The following is a 21,127-nucleotide window of genomic DNA, read 5'->3' as shown; positions in this document are numbered from 1 at the left end:
AAAGGTACGTATTACTATATTTCTTTTCAGATACGCCGTCTTTTATAATATTATACAATAACAGAATAATTTATGGGTAGCGTGATAGACTTTGTGTCAGTCATGCCGTTCTGGGCTCGGTCTCGTAGCTGCTTGCCCGAATTAGCAAAAATACTATTTTCTTTGACTCCCCCTAGTGGTCTGGAGCACTTCCGTTTTCAACACTTTTTGTTTGCTGCATTTCATTCGGGGGTGTCTTCTGTTTTGTTTGCGTCTCTCTTTTTGTTTGCTGCATTTCATTCGGGGGTGTCTTCTGTTTTGTTTGCGTCTCTCTTTTTGTTTGCTGCATTTCATTCGGGGGTGTCTTCTTTTTTGTTTGCGTCTCTCTTTTTGTTTGCTGCATTTCATTCGGGGGTGTCTTCTTTTTTGTTTGCTGCATTTTATTTGCTTTTTGCTTGCCGCATTTAATTTGTGCGCGTGTTTTTTTGTTTTTGTTTGCATGTTTCTCTTTTGCTGCTCATTTGCACCTGTCGGCCACCGTACAAAACAGTTAGTTGAACAAGTTGTAAATTTATTTGTCATATAAAGTAAAATTATACATACTTTGCACAGATGTTTCTTAGCTAGTTGCACATCAACCACCAGTTTATGTACCCATTAACGTTTTGGTATAATTTTGGCTGGATATTTGAAGACTGTTATCAAAAAAGATGAATGTCATTCCATCTTTTCTGATGGAATGAGAAAAGAAACTCTTGGGTTTCTCAAGAACCCAAAAGAAACTCCTTTCTCTTATTTGCGCTTCCTAGTCTCCAGTTCTATGGAGGAATTTTTCTGCCGTAATTTGAGAACACACATTTTCAGTCTGAGAGTAGGATTTCATGTTTTTCTTCTCAAAACTTGTAATGCTTTTACTCAAAACTTCTCCTGGCGCTCAGAACTTGTTTCTGCTCGGAGCGAATCTGCTGTTGCAAAACTACTCACTTAATGAAACATTTTCTGCTTGCTTTTGGAACAAAAATGCATTGTCGCCTGGCAACCTCTCAGCCAATAGAATGAAAAGTGTTGAACTGGGTTTGTTTCTTTCTAGGGGGTGTGCCTGAGTGGCTACTATCGATTATAGCAACCTGCGCCACCCACTGGATGTAGGGAGAGAAATAACAACCTCAGCTTTCTGCTCCGTGTCAAATTAAACATCCGCCAGCAGAGTGGTACTGATCGATAACACCTTACTGATCTTAGGCGGGACAGGAGTTTATTCACCCAACCAAACAAAATGGATCCACAGATCCAACCATGTTACAACATAGTCACGACATGATATCTGTAAAGGCCAACTCAATGTGGTTTCTTGTAACTGCTGTTAAAGTTCCATGTTTTTATTTTTGGCAACTTTCTGTAAAACGTATCTATGGTAACAGAACAACAGAGCTACCTGAGAAGGTTAACTGCAATGACAGAAAAGATTAACAGCAAGACAGAAAAACGCATAAAAAGGCAACTTAAATTTAGCTTCAGACAATAAGAGAACAAGGTAACAGCAATTGAAATTTATTAAGTATTTTAATCATGTGACTACTTAATTAATGATTTGTGAAAGCAATTGCATCAATGTAACGAGTATCCATAGTTTGTTTTCAAAAGATTAATTTTTTTAATGTTATTTTATATTTAAAAAAAAGAATGATAGGCTCCATGAATGGTAAAAAACAATTGCAATTTTTATTTATCTTGTTTTGCTCTTAAGGTGGTTGATGACAAACAAGGATGGCTTTAATAAACCATCAATTAGCCATCAGTTCCGACCTTCTTGTCCTCATGGACCTTTGTGCTTGTACTTTGTGTACTGGAGCACAGTCATGTTGGAACAACTCAAACTGATTGTTTTCGAACTGTCTTGATTGGTGAAGCATTAAGACTTCCTTTCACTGAAGCTAAAAGACTGAACTCAACTCTTCAAAACAGCCTTTACACTTGACACAAGGCAGCAGGAAAGTGCCAAACCCAGACTCATCCAGTCAAGGAAACCAAGTCAACAAAGCTCTCTATCCACTGCTCTTGATCTGATCATGTGAAGTGTGGAGATCTGTAGTTATAACTCAGCAGGACATTGATGACCTCTGTGCACCATGAGCATCTGACCACTCTGATTTGACAAGTCTTACCTCAGTCTCCACTCACTTCCACTTACCTTATAATACAAATACCACTTAGTGGAAAATCTAGTAGCAAAGAAGCTTTATTATAGGAATGAGCCTCAGTTGAAGATTATTTCAAATTATGTACATACTCACCTCCTTTCCTGTTACTCATTAATACTCTTTTATATTTTAGACAAGAAACAAACCTTATCCAACTGCATTAGGAGGATTTTAAAAAACAGATTCAAGAACAATAATAATTTTATTTCTGTAAGATCACTCATTTTCAAAGTTAAGAGTGGAAACCTAGATCGCCATTTAGTTTACTGGCAACGTGTCCCACTGATTTAAAAAAAGAAACAGCTGCCCCGGTGCTGTTTTCTCTGAAATGTTTCTCCCACTAACTCAGTTCAGAGACATCTTTGTCCTCGGGGTTCTTCACCTTCATCAGTCTGTGTATTCATGCAGCGGAGCAGACACGATGAAGTCCTGTTTGTGTGTGCCGTCGCAGTAAGGTGGGTTGTTGGTGTGCTTGCATCCACACAGCCACACCGTGGAGTCTTTCTCCGGTACAAAGCGAAGCCCCTTCATTCCCTGTGCTCTGGTTTTGTGGGTTCCATCGCAGAACGGCTTCAAAACAGAAAAACGCAAATAAATAAGATGCTTTTTCTTTTTTTTTTGGAGGTTGGTCTTAAAAAAAAAAAAAAAAGATTTTCTCACCTGTTTCCGACTGTATCCACAGGTGCACCATGAGTAGCGTTTTCCTCCAACAAGCTCCACTTTTATGGGCTTCTTAGATGGAATGACAGGTTCTGGAGGGGCTGTGGACAGGTTAACCTGGGGATTCAGAAAAATACACAAAGAAACACGTGACTGCTGGTGTGTAAAAACTCCTTTAATTTGGAAAAAACAATCGCTGCTTGACTACAGTCATTTAGAGAAAATGTCTTAAGAGAAGGCCAGGCTTTAAAATTGGTGTAGATGCACCGAGTGAGAGAGGTGAGAGAGGATGAGCCTGCAGGAGACTGATCAGTTTTTAAGTTATTATACAGTCTGGCCAAAAAAAGTCACCACCATCAGCAAAACATTAAAAAATCACGTTCACACTCCAATGGTTTATACAATAAAAACTATTTTCTTTACCACAGATGGAAGGTTTGCACCACATAAACCTTGTGTGTATACAATTACACAAAATATTTATTCCACCTACTTATTATGTGAGATGCAACATTTAAATATTTTTTCCCACTATTTTTGCCCCATTTTTCCAACCTAAGAAACAAAATTACTTACTTTGTCTATAACGTAGATAGCGCCCTCTGCTGGTAACACTTAAAAAGACAGCAAGGCGTTTGACTCCAGTGGTCTCATGATTCAATCGTAAAAACAGGTATTTATTTGTCACTTTAAAAACTATTCATTTTTCTCTTATTAGAAGAGAACATGGTGACATGTATTGTGGGTTACATGTTACCATATGTCCAAACTTGTGTCTTGAATAGAATTCATTACAAGTAAAAATTCTACAGGAAGGAGAAAACAATAGGATGTACAGGAGGAAAAGAAATGATCCATCCATCGAATCCATGTCTGGAGAACTTTTATGCAAAAATCCTTTCACATTATATTCTATATGCTGGTTGAGCTTCATGTGCAGAGGGCTTTACAAACTCCACAAGAACAGAGAAATGTGTTCTATCCGATAGCTTTTGCAGCTCTTGTTAACTAGTTCTTTATACATCATCTGGGCAGAACTTTTTTTCTTGTGTGGCATTCAGAGAAATGCTGTGTGCTTGGTCAGAAATTTGACTTTGGCTACAACAAATGCTGCAGTGGGATGGGACTCATGAGGACTTCTCTGGAGTTACATACTTAGGTTTTTGAAAAATATGAAATGTGCTGGCCACATCGAGTATGTACAGACCGTAACTGTTTCAAAGTGTATGTTTTTGCTCACAATGATTTATTCAACATTACTCAAAATTTACAAAAAAGGACAAACAATAACAGTAACAATTACACACAAAAAAGAGCATTAGGTTTTAGTATCAATTAAAGTGGAGATCATTGATTTAGAAACATAAATGAGAGCTTGATATACACATTTTGTAGATAAAAACTGATGAGCTTTTTTTTGACAATTAAAATTAGAAAAAAACGAGCTCCAGAAAAATTGAAGAAAAAATGTTTTCTCTAATTACTGCTTCTACAGGTACTGTTTTTGTTTGACTTTTTAAAATTCTTTTTGTTATTACATTTACTGTTGGTTGAGTTTATTCAATGTTTAGATCTTGTCATTTATTGTTTGAAAGGTTTAACAGCAGTTCCTAGGTTTAACTGAACCATCAGGGATTGCTTTTCTAGTTAATTTGATCAGCTTTAAAAAAAAAACAACAAAAAAACTGTTCATAGGTGTAGGGTAGAGCTTCCTCATCAAATAATTTAAATACATTAAAACATATCAAGCCAAGTTTTAATAATTGTTCCTTAAAATTGTTTTAACTAAGTTTTCTCTCATTCAGCACAAACATCTGAGTCCTGATGGGAAAAAAAGCTCAAACACAAATTTCACACTGAATAATAGAGAATGGAGCTCTAACTTAAAAACAAATAAGTTCATTTCTTTCACATAACCTAAAGGTTTGTCAAACTTAAATTATTTACATGTGTTTAACATGACACGTTAATAAACGTAGTATATTTACTTCAATAAACTTAATTTAATTACTTGAGACATTTTTTTAAAACTGGATTACCCGTTTACTTTTTTCTCAGTGCATCTTGGTTGCTGAAATTCATCTGTGTCACATCTGTGAGTCAGTACATTAATCTCCAAATCAGTGTTTATGTTCTGATGGTTTCAAATCTTTTTTTTTCTACATGATTTTCTAATTTTAGTCCTCACCAATCATGTCCTGTTAATTTATAGAGGCCCCATGACTCAATGCCAGATGTGGGTGGTAAAGACTGATCCTTTATATAAATAACTTTTAATAAGGCAAACACTTTTATCTCTGGTAGTTTTGTAGCACCATGCACCATTCTTCATACTTTAGTAATATTTTGAATAAAGATACTCTTTAGTGCAATTTTTGCCTACTGATACCCACCTTGTCTTAGAAAAAGCCCATAAACTCCGGGGATTATTTGCAAAACTACTAAAACTCAACAAATAACCGGCTTAGTCGTAAATCTAAAACGTGCTGCGTTCAAATCACCATGATTCATTCTTTGCTTGTGTCTATCTGGACAACGGCAGGAAGCATTTTAGTTTATATTTAGCATTTTTCAGACGACAGGGTGTTTATGTAAAAAAAAGGCGATACTGAAATGTCATCTTACCTTGGGAGCCGCCGTAGCTGCTGTCCGCGGATGTCTGAAGGTGAAACTCAACCATCGGGAGTGTAACTTGTTAAAAAGGGTGATCATATTATCAACAACAGCTAATGGCTCGGCTCACACACCACAATGACAATCTGCCATGAAGGAATCCAAATCAAAACAGCAACCAGTAAACGTCAGGTCGACAGCTTGGACCTGATTGGAGGCGAAGCGTTCTAGAAAAACCACGTGTCATCTGCTAAACCAATAAGAAAGTGGAAGTCACCGATTACGATTTAATGATATAAATATATGGCCTCAACGATATAAAATATGTAATTTTCATTTGTAAAAAATAAAAAAAAGGCGACCGCCGGCATATGCAAACAAAAAATATTTTTAAGGCGGAACCTCAATAATTAAATAATGATTAATAGTTAAACGGAACAAAACAAATGAATAGCCTATTTATTTTTTAATATTATATGAATAGGAATCCATGTAACATAGGCTTGATGCCTGTGTATACAGATTAGAATCAAGGGATGCTGTAATTGGATGAGTGTAAGAAAATGAGCAGGAACTACTGTATTATTTTTTAAATAAACGTTCAAAGAATGCCGTTTCTCGTTGTTAGACCACTATGAGACTCTAACCTGCTATACATTATATACAACACAAAGGAAACTATTTTGTTCAGTCCCCTTTTGCTGACTTCTCACTGGCAATCTTCTAAATCTGCCTCCACAGTTTCTCAATTTAATTCATTTATTCCTTCAAAACACTTCATTCTCAGAAACTTTTAACTACAATTAGAAAAAAAAAAAATTAGGGTTATACAGAGTACAAAGCATACATATAAAACCCCTTCACACTTACTACAAATGTTTTGCAAAAATATGTTTTTATTGAACTCTTACAGAAATCAGGTTCATACTACCACAGTCCTTATTTGATGAATACAATAAGATTTCTTTTAGTGCTCATGAACAATATTATGTTACCAAAAAAACAAAAGAAGCTTGGATACATGTCAGCAGCATTTGTGTTTTATCAAAAGTATTTGCGTCACACAATGTGGCAAGGTAAGATACGATGACCTGGATCATTTAAACAGGCCTTTCACATATTTTACCACATCCCTATAGATGACTTTCAAGTGCGAGCCGTCGCAGTACGGAGAGTTCTTGGTTTGCTTACAGGCACAGAGCATCACTGTCTTGTTTTTGTCGGGGGTGAAAAGTAGAGGTGAGATATTTGGGGCTTTTGCTTTGTGAGTGCCGTCGCAGAAAGGCTGTAAAACAGGATAATAAAAAAAAAAAAAAAGACATGTTAATTGTTCCTTTACAACATAATGCCAAGGAGCTTTAATCTTCACTTATGTTGAACAAGTTGAATGTTACTTTGATTAACGTGGACTTTTGTTTTTGAGTCTGAAGTCAGCTTTAAAATGTATTTCTGTGGAAAATGTTGGCAAATTTACAAATATCAACATGTGGATGTCAGCATTTAACACAGCAAGTTGTAGGTAAGTAAGGCTGAATGAGTTTATGGAAGTAAAATTAGTAACTTTATTGCACAATAATGATAGTTGAGCTGAGGTTTTACACTTCTAAATGTAAAACCTCATTGAATAATTCCTTTATTTAATCAGGTAAACCCCGTTGAGATCTAGATGTCATTTTCAAGAGGGACCTGAAACAAACTTCACTCCCTGTCGGGGAATCGAACCCCGGTCTCCCACGTGACAGGCGGGGATACTCACCACTGCACTATCTGGAGATATATAAATAAATAATAAACTGGCAAACAGAAGAAAATCTGACCAACTATAACGATTTGCTGTCAAGTCTAAACATTAAACAAATGCTTGAAGAACCAGAAATGTCTGATGCTACTTTAAACACCAGGGGAGGCAACTTCATTATATTTGGGTTTTTGCTTAACTGAGGAAAATGGTCAGTTTTACAAAGCTGCAGGTAAACATGTTATAAACCATTAGGAGCTCCCAATGGGCCAAAAATGTCAGCTCTGCAGGCTAATACACAACCCTTATTAGATAAGATAATGATTATTCAAGAGTCTCAAGGCTCAAGTCTTTGTGAGACTAAAGTTCAAGTCTCAGCCTGAGTGTTTGTGACATCAGGACTTCGGTCTTAAGAGGTGCAACAGTGCGTTCTTTGTTGATTCAAAGCTCTTTGTAAGCCTCCTCCCACTAATATTTCATCAAACCTGGATAGACTTATTTGACAGGAGACCTGGGAACTTCTGTGGCATGAATCTAAAAGCAGTCGAGCTCAGCATTCATCTCTCTCACCTGTTTCTTGCTGTAACCACAAGCACACCAGGCGTAGCGTTTCCCAGCAGACAGCTTCACCCTGTATGGGAGCCGGGCAGCAGGGACCGGCTGAGTGGACTGCAGGCACCTCTGAACCTGGAGGACAAGACACCACATGTTCTGCTCAGACTTTAAGCTCCTATTGTCAAGTTGAAGGAGGTATGATGGTGGAGGAATGGAGGAGTACAGGCAGAGGTAAAACCAGCTGACCAAATGTACTGGAGGTTAGCTTAAGTTGCCAAGCAACGGTGAGAACGTTACATTCCGAAGATTTTTCAAAAGTGTCATTTTACAGACACCAAAAGATATTAACTTGCTGCCAAAAAGCAACTGGGTGGATTTTTAAGTGCTTTTTTAAATAACTATTTTTTAGAAGCAGTAGAAATCCAAAAGGAAGGACAAAAACGTGCAAAATGTGAATTTTTGCTTGACTCGTCTTCTTTTAGAGTCTAAAACATCCATTTTAAGTCACTTGTTTTAGTTTGATTAACAATGGATTTATATTTTGATTCAAACAGAAGTTTCAAGGAGAATAACAGAAATATTTCTTAGTAGAAACATGGATTTTCATGGCGTCTTATAAATCAGAGCAGTTCTCTGCTGCTCACCGACAATACAAGGTAAAAACCAATGCTACCGAGGCGCTATACGATTCAAGCTAATTAGCTTGAAAATCACCTCACGTGTTTATCTTCGGTAGTGGTAAAGGTGAATGAAAACGTGAGAAAGGGTGCGCCAGATTGGATTCTTTTTTTTTAGTGAAAAACAAACATGGTGTGAACACCCACAGCCATGACTCAGCTCACGCTCACAGCAAACCTCGACGTTTTGCAGAAATTACGTGAATAAAAACCCGCTGTGACTCAGCGACCCACAGAAACTCTCAGCAGACAAACTCACCATGAAGGAGGAGGAGGAGGAGGAGACGGACACAAACGGAAGCAGCAGCGGAGGTCGTCGGAAGGTCTGCAGGCATGTTGTCCGCACCGCGCACATCAACCCGGTTGCATTCATTTTTATTTGGCGCACCTTTTGCGGATGGGCTGCTGAATGTGCCTTTTCGTGCTGTTATTGTCGTAGACGCAGACAGAGAGCTGGAGGTTACTCGGTAGAAAGTTCTGGTCAGAACTTGGCTGAGACTCCGCCTCTGCCTCACTGCTCCTCCTCTTCCTGCTTAAACTCATTCATTTCATTGACAGCTCTAATCTGTGGTGCACGCCCACTGAAGGGGATTGTAAGCAGTAAAGTACCTTCTTCATCAAAGCATCCCCACTGATTTATTCGCACCAGGCTTTACAGAACAAGGCTTAGTCAGGGTGTTTAGGATAATCATTTACGTTGTTATTTTTTGAATTTGACTGTTGAGGTTGTTGTTCACCTGGTTCCTGTTTTTGGTTTCAATCATAGTGAGCCGCCTCCTTCTCTAAAGTATTGAACACATACAAAACAACCAGATCTCCCAGTAGCCAGTTTGACATCATTTAAAGATGATTTAAGTAATTTCGTCTGCAGATCTTTTCAGTATAGGCAGGTTTACATTGGAAAACAAAGGTTTGAATCATTTGCAAAAATGTTCTGTATCTGTTAGACTGCACATCACTTTAGATTATCCCTCATTGTTTTCTTTCTAAACCAAATCTGGGTTAAAAATATGCATTTCTCCCAAAGTATGCATTCTGCCAAAGAGCCATCCCCAAAATGTAAGGTGAAGATAAACTTTTCCAGATTTGAATACTGACTCCTTGCATGTAAAGGTATAAGGTTCTGCTTCATCTTCAGGTTTCTAGCCTGAATGTTGAATTTAATCATCACAAATATTTGGAACTATTCTCAACTCCCTCCAAAAACAGTCCCACAGAACGATGCTGCCACCGCCATGCCTCACTGTGGACATGGTGTTCTTTTGTTGTGCCAAACATACATGCTGGAATTATAATCTCAACATTCAACTTTGGTTTGATCAGACCATACTTTGGGAGAAGTATGGATATTTTAAATTTGTTTTAGAAAAATAAGCAAGGAGTAAAATTGTTTCCACAATAGCCACATTTACCCAATCTTTTCACATACATTATATATAGTCATGCATTTGCACCTTTATAAGTCAAAAAGAAAGCAGGTTTTTAAGAGGACACCAACGCAAATTGCAAGAAAGAATAGACAGCGGAAAGCACCATGAAACAACTCAGTAAAATACATTTATTGACAAAAAAAGTTGTCTTTTTAATCTTGCACACAAAAATATCAAAATACTTTACAGGGCTTTGAAATCTGAATATTGTCAATTTGTTTCGATCAGTTCTGTCAAACAAATTCACTGTACAACGACAACAACGTGCTTTCCTTCTTATAATTCAGTGCTCATTTCATCTATCTTTTTTTTAATTAATTCATGGGAACAATGCATTTTAAATGATGCATAGTTATAACTTGGTATTTAGCTATACATTTGAGAGACATCACTGCATTTCATGCAATCCATATCCTACTAGCTGACGTCTCCTTTAGAGCCAGGTGCTTAAATGTTGCAATACATAAAAGATACACAGTACGACATTCATAACATGGAATATGTCTGTTACCCAAACCTCAAAGGAATGAATGTGTCTTTATACAAACATATTAAAGTTTACAAGTTATTATTAAAATAATAATAATAAAAAAAAAAGTCATAAAAACCATTTACATTTGGGCTCGCAGGGCCCCAGTGCAACATGACAAAGAAACCGCTTCAGCAAACCTTTGCTCCACTCTTTGAGTCTGAACTTTTTCTTGGCTGAGAGGAAAATCATAATGACGACAAACCTCCATCTTGCAGCCACACTAATAAAACATAACCAACATTCACCTTCTGTCACTGCTACAAGTACACATGCCTGGCAAAAGAATTCAGAACCTTAAACTTCTTTCAGCCACAAACTTCAATGCATTTTCTTCTGATTTTTATGGTACTGGCCAACACAAACGGGCACGTAATAGTCAGGTGGTTTTACAGAAACTGAAAAATGTGTCATTGAATTGCTTTCAATCCCAACTACTCTAACATACCAAATTAAATCCAATGAAACTGACTTCAAAAGTCACCTACTAAGTAAACAGTTCAGATGTGTGTAATTTAATCCCAGTTTCTGTTTTCAGGTTCATACAAAATAACTTTATGAATAAAATAATTTCTTATTTATCTTCTATTTACACTGACACACTTCTTTCGTGTTGCTCTGTCAAAAAAAAAATCGAATTAAGAAGTTTCTGGTAGCTTCAGACAATCTGATAAAAGTTCAAGAGGAATGAATATTGTTTTACAAGGCACTGTCTCACAAACTAGGGAGATGCTTGAATCTGAAGCAAACCTATCACTGACAGTTTGGGAGACTTGCAAACAGAAAGTAAACGGCTCAGAAACTCAAGTGAGAGATGTAAATGTGAGAGAATCGATGTGTAGATAAAACCAAGTCCTACGGGCTACGGTCGAAGAATCAGAGTGGAGGAAGGTCAGCCTCTACGACGGGGTTTCGCTGTCGTCTCAGTGCCGATAACAGTCACATTACGCATCAAACACTGCTATATCAAGAGTTCAACTCTTTCCTATGACTGCAACATGTGCTACAAATTATCGTTTCTCAGTCTTCTGAAGCACAACAATAAACTAAAGAGCTCTGCGTGTGAACACAAAAGTCACAATAGAAAATGATTTGACACTTGACCATACGGTTATTCACAAGTTTTCACTGTTGAAATCTTCAGTCAGCTATCAAAAGTATAAATGAGTTTAAGAAGTTCATTTAAAAACAAACAATAAAAGCCTCCATGTGCCCGAGTTAAAAACAAAACCTATCAAAGACAAAGAGGACAGAGTGAGCCTGAGGGCTGCGGGCTCTCCCTGTAAATCTACCCCATTTATTAAGGCATTATCTAACCAGTATTGCTAAAAGAAGAGCTAGTTAAGAGTTATCCATGTGTGAAGGTAACAAAGAACTTCAGGACAAGAGTGCAAAAATACTCACAAGTCATAAACCTCTTCAGTTCGTGGTGGCCCACTGAGCATCCTTCAGAAGGGAGTCTGTGGATGACTAAACATGCACACTCGTTCAGGAAAACCAATGATTACCTTCCCAAATAATTTGGTTTCGTCTGTTTAATCTCGACAGCAACTGGAAGGATATAAAAGACGGAAGGAACTCTCATCGTGGGATGGAACGAAAAAGCAGACGCCCCTCATTGTTGACGGCATGCTGCTTTTTATTTTTCAAAGTTAAAATCGAGTGAGTGCCACGTGTTTTTTGTTTGTTTTTTTTTTAGTTGGTCATTCCTATCCACTGAAGGCTGCTACGGTAATGACTCTGCACAAAATAAACAACGGAGTACAGCTGGCAGAAAGTTTGAGGTAATAACTAGCTTCATGAGGAAACGCCACTAACAACACACCAACTTGACTACATCTTATACTTAAGTGCCAGCGCGAGGCCGAAATGTTCAAAGGATGAGGACGAAACAGGGTGAACGCAAACGGGAAGACGAAATATATCGAGGAAGACAGCGGGAGGTTGCCGGAAGTGCTTCCTCGCGGACTGACTGGAAGTGCTGGTTTGCGCGGCGGAGGGAGATGTCAGTGCTCGAGTAGTCAGAGCCAAACTCTTGACCTTCATATCAAACGTCAAAATAAAAAAGCCCACCCGGCTCCTGCAGCAGTGAGCTTCATAAGCAGCCCCCATTGGTCAAGCTAACAAAATAGTGCAATTTAAAGAAGAGACCACTGTAGTCATGCTCTCTGAAAGCTGCCTAAATGACAAAGATAAAAACCTTAAGATGGACCTCTAATATGAAGAGCTTCAAAACACAAAAAAAACTTCACCTTAATGTCACGTTTTACATTCATAGAAGTTTGTCAGATGAAGACGACAGAGGAAGGAGAGACTTGAGAGCCCAGAACTTCACAGAAACCGGCGATTCTGACGGGACGTCGTCATCCGAACTGGACAGGAAGCAACGGGGAAAAAACACTTCAGCCGTTCTTGTCTCCTGCCTTCTCTCCTGCTGTCTGGGGAAAAAAATATCAGAATGCAATTAAATAGCAAGAATTATTTAGAATATCTTATTTATTATTATTTTTTGAACTATTTAGTGGATTTGTATTCTGTAACCTTTAAGTAGAATCACCTCTGGCAAGTTGTTTGGACTTATAAAAGTACCAGTGTATAATTCTTTCACTATAAAAAGGCATTTCTCTCTTGGTCCTGCTAAAAAGAAGTTTGTTTTGTTAATACATGCAATAGTAACATTTGCTTTAATGTGAACCATAATTCATGTTATTTGTATATTTAGGCTTAAGAATGAAAGAAAAACATTTACAAGAGTGAGAAAAAAAATGGAGGTAAGAGAAAACATGTGAACAGGGTGATAAGGAATAAAGTCTGGGAAAACTGATTCTTCTATTCTCTTCTTTTTCTCTCTTATCCTGAAATAGAAATCAACATCAAATTCAAATTTCAGCCTCTGTAGAAACCCTGATTGATGTTGGAGGATAGATCTGATAATAGAAAAGATATTACTCTATTTCAGAGAGGTCAGACAACAAGGATTTTTGTGCATCACTGCAGCTTTAAAAAAAATCCTCGAAAACAACAGAACAAACATTCACATGTCAGAAGAAGATGAATGAATATGCCTGTTTTCTTTCAGAAAGGTTTGAGGCTTGATTATATTGACTCATTGCAGCAGCCATAGTATTAATCCTCTGGAGCAAAATCACAATCATGGCTTGTTGGCTTGAACCACGATGGGGTTCAACACGTTATGAAATCCTGCAGCAATACTCACCCCAGGTTTGTGGAGCACATTGTCCTGCAGACCAAAGAGACCCCCCGCTTGGCTCCCCTGTAGGGGAGACGCGGTTGCCGATGACAACAGGTTGGGCGACTGGGAGATCAAGGGCGAGTTAGGGGTTGAATTGAGCGCTCCCGTCAGCGTGAGGCGCTGCAGCTCCCTCTGTCTCTGCTGCTGCAGCATCTGGCACACCATCGCCTGCTGCTCCTGGAGGAGGAGGAGAGCGCTGCAGGTTAACTGATCTGTGATCAGAGCTAAAAGCAAACAAACAAAACTGCAGTTTCAATGATCACGGAGGCCAGCAGCCGCGTTTGAAAGCAAAGAGAGGGAGAGAACAATAAACTGCAGGGAGGCATGCAACCAGCTCAACGGAGGTGAAAAAGATTTAGAGCTACAGAATCATCACTTTGCTCTGAATACTGTGAGGTTAGAAGAATTTGAGACTTCTTGCTCCAGATGCACTGCAACAAACCTTAAAATTCATATTTTTACCTGTTTTTGTAACAGAACAAAAGTAAGAAATCTTCAGTCCCCTTATTGTGACAACTACTCAACTTCACAGTCAAACAGGAAACAAACTGGTTTCTATAATTAGAGACTGTCAAAGCGCCTGACTGGTTGAAACCCCAGCAGACTTTCAGCAGTTTGCAAGTCAAATAAGCGTTGCTGCATCACTTTGGTGAAAGAAACACTCCATATGGGAGGAGGCAGCTTTGCTTAGCTTTTGGGGTTTTCACTAAGCAGCACAGTTTGCAACTTGTGCTGCGATCAACCTACATTTATAGACAGCAACTAAATAAAGTGGATTTTGTAAACTGAGACCAGGAAGACTAGGATTATGTGAGCTCTATTAAGATGTGTGAACATTTGTTAGGGCTACAATAGTAATTAAATTGTTTTAGCCATCATATTCATATCAGTAATAATTGTAATCATCATAGTAGCAACACCATCAAGGATAAAGACAATGAATGTAATTTTTTACAATAAGAAATAGATAGTACTAACTAATAATAATGATAGGCATTAAAGTCGATAACAAAAACAAAGAAAGTAATAATTGAAATTACACTGATGAACATAAATATTTCTACATATTAAACAAATTATAGAGTAACATCTGACTTTGTCTACTAAGTGAACCAGCATTTTTAAATGCCATCCCTTCCTGTTGTACCTAGCAGACCTGGTTTTTGAAGAGATGAAGGCAACTACGCTTCCTCAGGCTGCAAGAAGAGACGCGGTTTCTCTTTTTAATGACTCTGAGTGCATGCACACGATCAAGCAGCATGAGAAGAAGTGATAAGAGTAGTGCCACTACCGGTGTGAAGTTCTGTGAGGTTAGGAACTGCTGGAGCTGCTGCTGCTGCTCGAACAGAAGCTGCTTCTGCTGCTCAGACAGAAAAGAAGACCTGGAACAAAAGGAAACACCAAGTCAGCTCACAAAGCAGGCAATAACATCTCTGGTTAAAGGATAAAGTGTAGTACTGGTCTTTGTTCAAACCAAAACAAAGATGAAGGAGTTCAAGAGTGCAACGCCTTGCAAATAGGTTAACTTTTCCACATTTTGTAATATTTAAAACCCCATAAAGCTCAATGTATTTTACTGAGAGTCGACATGATACAGCTACATAAAGTGCATTTCTGTGAATTGGAAGTAGCCACGTAATATTGTCTACCCGGCTGCACAATATAATGGTGCGTTCACACCAAAAGTGTTACGTGCGTCAAAAACGCGCCCAACGCTTCAAGTTCGACGTGTGTGCACTATGAATGCAGACGCTTGGCATTTTGTTTTAGATCTAGTGTTTCGCAGGTCTGGTTTACATTCAAAGTCTATGTGGAGGCGCGTCGAGGGCGTGTAATACACATCATCTCTAGCCGTTGTTTTCCATTGGACGCTCTTGACACTTCAGACCCTCTAAAGGCTTCAAATGGTTCAAATCTTGCCACACCGGACACACAAAGCACGCTGCTGCAATGGCCCTAGATGTGCCTCCACATAGACTTTGAATGTAAACCAGATGCACCTGACGCTCAAAACGCTTTAGGTGTGAACCCACCATTAGAAAGTCTTCTGCTGGCAACTTTACTATTAAATTTTGCAATGGTAATATCAGATGTGATATGTGCCCATTTTCTTCTTTCCTCTCTTTCTCATCTTTAACATTTTGGTCAATATCATTTGTGTCAGATATGAGCATCTGCTACCATAAACAAAAAGCTAGTATTTTGAGGACCACGGTTCAAACTATTATTTGTGACAAAAATGTTGAAAACAATTTATTCTTTTTTCTTTCTATTTATACAATAGTTGATGTTCCATCACACAAAACCCCAATAAAGTACATCGAAGGTTATGGTCGTAACGTAACAAAATACGCAACAATCAAGGAGTGTGAATACTTTTGCATGACATTGCCCTTGGTTTATCAAAGGGGTCTACAATGAATTAAAGCTCATCTTGTGGATCAGTGCGTCTCTAACAACAACAACAAATGGAAGCAAAGCGGCTACATACGGGCTCACGTTCTTAGGAAGTTGAAACCCCTGGGCCAGCGCCTGGGGGTTGAGTGGAGGCGGCTGGGGACGCAGGGCGGGGAGCGACGGCTGCTGAGCGCTCTGCACCGGAGACTGGATCACGCCGTTCAGACCGCCCAGGACACCGTTCATGTTCAGCTGCGGGCTCCCTGTGATGGACGCAATGAGCCCACCCACTGACAGAGCAGAGGACTGACTGATGCTCCCCAAAGCGTCGCTGGGCCCTCGGTTCAAACCGTTCAGCAGGGGCTGGCCGAAGGAGGCGGGACTCTGTTGAGGAGGGGGGGTACCCTGGAAGGAGAGCGACGAACTGCTGCGGGACGGACTATTAGAGTGGAGCTCCTGGATCAAAAACACAAAAGCTGACTTTTAGCTGTTTATTGCATATTTCCTTTATCACAAAAAAAACAGACAGGAGAAATTATTCTCCTAAAGAGATTTGATAATGATAACGCTGCCGCAGCGTTTGGTGATATCGCAATAGGAAGGTGATCAATATCAACAGGTAATGCGTCCAATAGAATTTGCAATAATTTGACTGAACTCTGATCCAGAACTGCACAGCATTCTGGGGGATGTAGGCAGAGGAAAGACTTTAGCCGCTCAGCCTCTCATGGCCAGCTGTGCAAAGTGGGTGGCAACAACTAACTCATTCACTCACTGTTGACAAATGATCAACAAGTTGTTAGTCAGTAAACTGTTGAGTAAGTTGCAAAGCAGCAGTTTCATGTTTTCCCACTATGCCTCATAACTGCTTAACAATAAAAAGTACTGTGTGGAGTGATGGGAGAAGATGAGTACAAGTGGAGAAGAAACTGTAGATAAAACAGGAAAGGTCACATCACCAGGTTGGCAGTATTTCATCTATTTAAAAAAAAAATCAGTAATAAACAATATCAACTGATACGAAATCATGGCTCGTTTTTCAGCTGCGCTGACCGGCCCTATGAAGAAGGAGGAGAAGTTTCTCACCTCAGATGAGGTAACAAAGGAGGTGTCATTCAGGAAGCAGCTTTTGGAGAGGGGACTCTTATTGGTGCTCAGGGGGTCTAAGGAAATGAGAGGAATATTCACAGGGTAAAAACTACAATTTCTAAGTTTACCACAATCTACTATGTTCAGTAAAGCCACAGCTAACAACTATGTTAGAACTACTCCATCTCTCTTCAAGCTAATCATATTAACATTCTGGTGCTGCTAAACGGAAGTGGGAGTGTGAGAAAGCTCTATGGCACGACGAGGGGACAGAATCCTGAGGGCGTCAAAGATGAAGAACCTAACCTTGAGAAGATGACAGAAAGCTGATCTGAGAGGATGAGTGCAGGCCCGGTATGGTGTGGATGTGGGGCTGGAAAGGCACCGCCAGCTCAGTGTTGAGCAGCTGCAGCCGCTCCCTCTTTGCTGTCAAGCTGAGGATCTGGTCCTGGAGGCGCTGGTTCTCCTGCTGCAGCGAGTGCAGCGACTTCAACATCTCCACAACTGAAAGAGAGAGCGTGAATGTCACAAGAAACTTTCAGTAATGGGTGATTTCCAGAGAGAAGAAAGGTTAGCGAGGGTGATCAAAACTATACAAGTGATAACTAGCCAGTGTTTCTCTGGGGTCAGAATAGTACACAGTTGTGGATGAAACTCATCCACAAGTTCATTTTTAACAGGTGAGCCATGTGGGTAATTTTCCACAGCCTTCATGCATAAGGCTTGCAAAACTGTTTTAGGCCATACAGATCTTTTTATATGTATATAAAAGAAGTCTAGGTTTTTCCTTTCAATCTTCACTTTACAATGACAGATTATATTGGGAGCTGCAGATACCCATCTGTATGTATTTATCCAACCAGATCAGCACCGACTGCTTAGAAACAGCCGTGCACGTTACTAAAAAAAAATCCACATAAAAACGTTGCCACCAGAAGCAAAACAAACTTTACTGAAGAGTGAAGCTTTATGTGCTGAGTCAGACGTGTTTAGAAAATAAATTAAGAAGCTGGCACATTTTAGTTGGTGTCACAACATGTTTTTTCTTTCTGGACCAACAAAATATCAAGGTTAATTTACAGAAACTCATGCATAATTAGTCAAGTGTAATGTTGAACTATGAACTATCCACTGCACAGATATTGAGTTTTCAAGGATTGACAGTTGAAATCAAATATTAACATATAAAAACACATTTTTTTACACAGTTGGACAATAAATTTGGTTGTTCCCATTTTAGGTCAGTAAGCAAAATTATTTAAATGTTCAAATAAAAAAAGAGAAATTTTTATTATGGTCTTCAAAGCCAGAGGTTCACATACACCAACATCACAATGTCATTAAACAATGTGGGATAACCCCAGATGATTATGTCAAGGCTTTGTAATCTTCTTATAGGATAATTCACAACATTTGATCAGGCAAGATTTCAGGGAGAGAACCACAAGTCTGGTACAGTCCTTGGTTACAATGCCATAAGGTGCCATATTTGTCTCTTAAAACTATGATATGCAAGTAAAACCAGTATGGAAAAGTCCAGAGGTCACATATATTCGAGAGAGAGATGATTCTGATTCCCAAGGATGAATACTTGGTTTAAAATGTGCAAGCCTGCTGTGACAGACAACTTTTTACAACAAAAGAAGCTAGAGACAAAGAGACCAACATTGCAAAATTTCAAAATAGCAAACAGGCTAAATGACCTGCACCCATTTGAGGTCTATTACTCAAGGGAAACTGGCTTAGCAAGCCACATATGGTTTTTAGCTCTGAATCAGTTGGTCATAAAGTGGATCCTAAACTCAAAGGAGTGAGTCAGCAGGATCGTTACACACTTTGTTACCACAATAAACAAAACAAAACAAAAAAACAAAAAAAAACTAAGAATTATTTAAATTTAACCGATCAAGGCTCAGAACAAAATGAAACCACTACAGTCTTCTAACTACTCACTGTTGACCCCCATCTCTCCGTTTCCATGTTTCTCCAACAGCAGCTCGATGTGGGAGCTTGCGGGGGGAACGTTCTCAGGACGGGCTCTGACTCCAGAGCCCAGTCCGTCTCTCTGGTCAAACAGGAGAGGAAGACAGCTCATGGGAGACCTGCAGAGGGACGAGGACAAAACTGGTCAGACTCTGGGTTTGGGTTATCTTTCATTTTAACTCCAGCCTGTCACCTTGTTAGTGATCCAGCTCTTACTTTTCCAACGAGCGACAACGAGCAAACCGCAGTTAAAAAAACATATATATTGTTTATATTTATTGTATAATCAATTCGACCACTAAGTAAAATATTAAATGGTTAAGTACAAAAAAAAAGAATTTTTAGCAGAAATAAAGTATACAATAAACAATAAATACATTATAAACTGCTAATTTAATAAAATACACTGGTTAAAAAACCCCAAAAAAACTCTATAATTTGGGTAACCAATGAGATGCCAACAATAAAAGTTTAAATGACTTCATATGGTCATGCAGCACATGTAATAACTACAATAAATTGCTAAAAATGTATTACTAGTAGTGATCATTTCATTATTTTCTCAAGTATGTAGTAAATTAGAAATCAATAAATTATTATTATTATAGATGTATTTTTCTTATTTACAAATAAATTTATATTTTGACCTGTAAAAAGTTACTTAATGACTAATTTATTTACTTTATTATCACATTTTTAGGCCTTTTATGCTTCTTTGTACTGACCTTGAATATTTATGTATTTAAAAAGCTAAAATAAACACAGATAAAAGAGCAAAGACGTACTGTGAGGAAAGACTCTCTCTCGGCGAGTTTCCCTGACAGTGGAAGCGGCAGTCATCAATGTCGGACTCTGACAACCAGAACAGATAAATTACTAACAGAACGACAGGTTGACTAAACCTTTACTGTGTTTAAATTTTAATAATTAGATGCAGAGTCATTACCAGTGACATATAAGAGTATTTTTGCAGGAGAAAATTAAATACACTTGTTGTCACCTGGCAATGAGGTCTGGCCTTGGCTCAGTAGTGGCGGCAGTGTTGAGGCTGTGGAGAGACAGCTGGCGAAAGGCTGAGAGGAGTTCAGACTGTAGGAGGCGCTGGAGCTGGAATGGACCTGAGAGACAAAGATCAATGTCAGACAGACAGAAAGCCTCCGTTGGTACTAAAAACCCACATTGAGGCCAAGTGGTTCATATCTTTGTACTGGAGGAAAATGGATGTACCCTCAAATCATATGTGAGTGAAGTAGATGGCACCTTTTATTGTACTGGAATGTCTCGCTTGTACTGTCAGAGGAAAGGGAGTAAATTTTGAAGAAACAATGACTGAGTTTGTGAGCATTATGAATGAAATTAATTAAGAAAATGATCAGTGTTGAGTTTTTTGTTTATTTTTGTTTTGTTTTTCTGTAATGGGTGTTATTTGTTTGCTGTCTATTATTATTATTTAAATTTGTTTATTTTAGGTTGTTTAATGTGACTCTCATGTCACTTGCTTATTTTGTACTATTAAAAAAAATCCATAAAAATAATGAAAAAAAAGAAATACACATCTGTGAAAAATTGATCTGGCTAAAACTAGATTTACATTTCCAAAATGACACATAAAAGTTTAAAAAATGAGAAATTCTACTTATTTCTAAACAATGTAGAAAATCCCAATAACAACTGGGCAGAGCTGAGCTCTGCTTGTGAAACCAGTGATGGATTACTGAGCATCTGCTACGCCAGGCATCCTTAATTCTCAGTTTTTATGATGTTGTTTGTTCGCTAATGTTCTCTAGCGCTGCATTTCCCAACCCTGGTCCTCAAGGCACCCTGACCTGCATGCTTTAGATGTTTCCCTGCTTCAACACCTCGTTCAGACGATTGCAATTCAGCAAAAGCCTGTTAATCAACCATGAATTGAAATCATATGTGCTTTGTGTGAAGCACTCTAACAGACCTTTGAGGTCTTCACAGAACAGCTGCATGTATACCGAGATTAAATGAAATGTTGAATTTATTTACATATTTTCTA

The 21,127-nt window shown here is 38.6% G+C and overlaps 3 protein-coding genes across 4 annotated transcripts in view; all 3 read right to left on the bottom strand.

Moving 5' to 3' along the window:
* Window positions 1-2,363: 2,363 nt before the first annotated feature.
* On the bottom strand, window positions 2,364-5,663 carry LOC114143860 (CDGSH iron-sulfur domain-containing protein 3, mitochondrial). The gene is made up of 3 exons (XM_028016219.1): window positions 5,466-5,663; window positions 2,841-2,957; window positions 2,364-2,750 (listed from the first exon to the last, which is right to left on the bottom strand). Exons 1-3 carry the CDS (start codon window positions 5,550-5,552, stop codon window positions 2,568-2,570), a joined length of 387 nt encoding a protein of 128 aa, XP_027872020.1. The 5' UTR covers window positions 5,553-5,663; the 3' UTR covers window positions 2,364-2,567.
* A 666-nt stretch (window positions 5,664-6,329) lies between these two features.
* Window positions 6,330-8,948, bottom strand: LOC114144698 (CDGSH iron-sulfur domain-containing protein 3, mitochondrial-like). Its single transcript, XM_028017773.1, has 3 exons — window positions 8,683-8,948; window positions 7,762-7,878; window positions 6,330-6,738 (listed from the first exon to the last, which is right to left on the bottom strand). The coding sequence occupies exons 1-3, from the start codon at window positions 8,794-8,796 to the stop codon at window positions 6,550-6,552; spliced, it is 420 nt and encodes a 139-aa protein (XP_027873574.1). The 5' UTR covers window positions 8,797-8,948; the 3' UTR covers window positions 6,330-6,549.
* A 1,010-nt stretch (window positions 8,949-9,958) lies between these two features.
* Window positions 9,959-21,127, bottom strand: part of LOC114144697 (protein AF-17) — a 29,633-nt gene continuing 18,464 nt past the window's right edge. Inside the window, exons 12-20 of one of the 2 annotated variants that reach the window (XM_028017772.1) lie at window positions 20,105-20,222; window positions 19,890-19,956; window positions 19,075-19,223; window positions 17,428-17,625; window positions 17,119-17,195; window positions 16,127-16,488; window positions 14,927-15,017; window positions 13,600-13,812; window positions 9,959-12,820 (exon numbers count right to left, since the gene is read on the bottom strand). In XM_028017772.1, the coding sequence (XP_027873573.1) occupies window positions 12,785-12,820; window positions 13,600-13,812; window positions 14,927-15,017; window positions 16,127-16,488; window positions 17,119-17,195; window positions 17,428-17,625; window positions 19,075-19,223; window positions 19,890-19,956; window positions 20,105-20,222 (1,311 nt within the window). In that variant the 3' untranslated portion in view covers window positions 9,959-12,784. Of the gene's footprint in view, window positions 12,821-12,887; window positions 13,813-14,926; window positions 15,018-16,126; window positions 16,489-17,118; window positions 17,196-17,427; window positions 17,626-19,074; window positions 19,224-19,889; window positions 19,957-20,104; window positions 20,223-21,127 lie in introns of those variants that run through there. The other variant, XM_028017770.1, reaches the window with a different exon arrangement.

Source organism: Xiphophorus couchianus, chromosome 5, assembly GCF_001444195.1.
Source record: "Xiphophorus couchianus chromosome 5, X_couchianus-1.0, whole genome shotgun sequence".
NCBI classification, from domain to species: domain Eukaryota; kingdom Metazoa; phylum Chordata; class Actinopteri; order Cyprinodontiformes; family Poeciliidae; genus Xiphophorus; species Xiphophorus couchianus.
Note: the sequence above shows the minus strand (reverse complement) of the source record. Positions and strands in the feature narration are given on the sequence as shown.